This window comes from Capsicum annuum, unplaced genomic scaffold (assembly GCF_002878395.1).
Source record: "Capsicum annuum cultivar UCD-10X-F1 unplaced genomic scaffold, UCD10Xv1.1 ctg80563, whole genome shotgun sequence".
Taxonomy (NCBI): Eukaryota; Viridiplantae; Streptophyta; class Magnoliopsida; order Solanales; family Solanaceae; genus Capsicum; species Capsicum annuum.
This window is the reverse complement of record NW_025891217.1, coordinates 3,944-5,417: the sequence shown is the minus strand read 5'-3', so window position 1 is coordinate 5,417 and position 1,474 is coordinate 3,944. Positions and strand designations below refer to the sequence as shown.

General features: G+C 39.8%; 1 protein-coding gene across 1 annotated transcript; it reads left to right on the top strand.

Moving 5' to 3' along the window:
- The first annotated feature begins 69 nt into the window (after window positions 1-69).
- On the top strand, window positions 70-1,034 carry LOC124895203 (MDIS1-interacting receptor like kinase 2-like). Its single transcript, XM_047405646.1, has 3 exons — window positions 70-559; window positions 674-754; window positions 844-1,034. Exons 1-3 carry the CDS (start codon window positions 70-72, stop codon window positions 1,032-1,034), a joined length of 762 nt encoding a protein of 253 aa, XP_047261602.1.
- Window positions 1,035-1,474: the final 440 nt, after the last annotated feature.

The following is a 1,474-nucleotide window of genomic DNA, read 5'->3' as shown; positions in this document are numbered from 1 at the left end:
ACTGTGGTGAAGAAGCACTCAATTGTGAAGCGACGACATAAACTCATCCTCATCATTCTACTTCCTGTTATGGGAGGACTAGTACTACTCTATGCTTTCCTTGGTGTGCTGTTTATGTATGATAGAAGAAGAAGGAGAGCTAAAGACGATGGAAGACGGAATGATGATGGTTGGCTTTCGATATCCATGTTAGATGGGAAGGCATTGTACAGGGACATCTTAAATGCCACGGAGGAGTTTGATTCAACATTTTTCATCGGGAAAGGAGGGCATGGAAGCGTTTACAAGGTCAACCTCCCATCATTAGGGACAATAGCTCTGAAGAGACTTCACTCTTCATTTGAGATCAATACACATCCCAAAAGCTTCATGAATGAAGTAAGGGAATTGACTGGGATTAAGCACCGGAACATTGTGAACCTCTACGGCTATTGTTCGCATGCACAATACTTGTTCTTGGTTTACGAGTATGCGGAGAGGGGGAGTTTGTCTAGTATTTTAATCAATGAAGTTGAGTCCAAGAAAATGGATTGGCTTAAAAGGGTGAATAGCATCAAAGGTGTTGGGTTTGCTTTATCTTACATGTACCAGGATTGCTCACCACCTATTGTTCATTGAGACATATCAAGCAGTAATGTTTTGCTTGATTCTGAGTACGAAGCTCGTGTTTCAGATTTTGGCATAGCTAAGCTTCTCAAGCCAGACTCATCCAACTTCACCGCGCTTGCAGGCACATATGGCTACGTTGCACCTGGTAGGGTCTAACTTTAATTTTATCCTTTTTTTCAAACACACTTAAAATGTTCTTAATCTGCTTTGCCCGTTTAAATCGTGTTGTTTCAGAGCTTGCATATACAATGAAGGTTATGCAAATGTGTGATGTCTATAGCTTTGGAGTATTAGCATTGGAGATAATCAAAGGAAAGCATCTTGGTGAGTACATTACTGTGCTAGCAAATTCATCTACTATGGATCATCATGTTCAACTTAGTGATTTTCTAGATGAATGCCTTCCGTACCAGAAGATAGAGTAAATGAACTTTTGGTTTTTATCATCAAGCTAGCAAGATCTTGTTTGGTTGAAACTCCAAAATCAAGGCCAACAATGCAATTCATCTCTCATAAGTTATCATCAATGGATGCTTACGCCCACCCATTCCTGTAAGGCGAGCTTTCTAATTCCGTAAAAGTGTCTTTGAATGAAAATATATGTATAGCTTTTGACCCATGACAAATTTATTACCGGGTCTAGTATTTTTGTATTGTTAGGGTGATTGTGTGGTTTATTGAATTAGTGCGTACAATTTTGAAGGTAATTGTTCCTCGTCTAAGTACTGATGTTATATAGAGGATTTACTAGTCTGCATCGTATAGTAATTTGAAGGGGAGCCTTGGCGTAACTGGTAAAGTTGCTGCCATGTGACCAGGAGGTCTATCGGAAACAACCTCTCTACTTCTTCGGAAGTAGCGGTAT

Coding starts and splice junctions, on each gene's coding strand:
- LOC124895203 (XM_047405646.1), top strand. CDS start 70: ATGGGAGGACTAGTACTACTCTATGCTTTCCTTGGTGTGCTGTTTATG. Junction 560..673: donor AAGGGTGAATAGCATCAAAG/GTGTTGGGTTTG, acceptor CTCGTGTTTCAG/ATTTTGGCATAGCTAAGCTT. Junction 755..843: donor ATATGGCTACGTTGCACCTG/GTAGGGTCTAAC, acceptor GTGTTGTTTCAG/AGCTTGCATATACAATGAAG.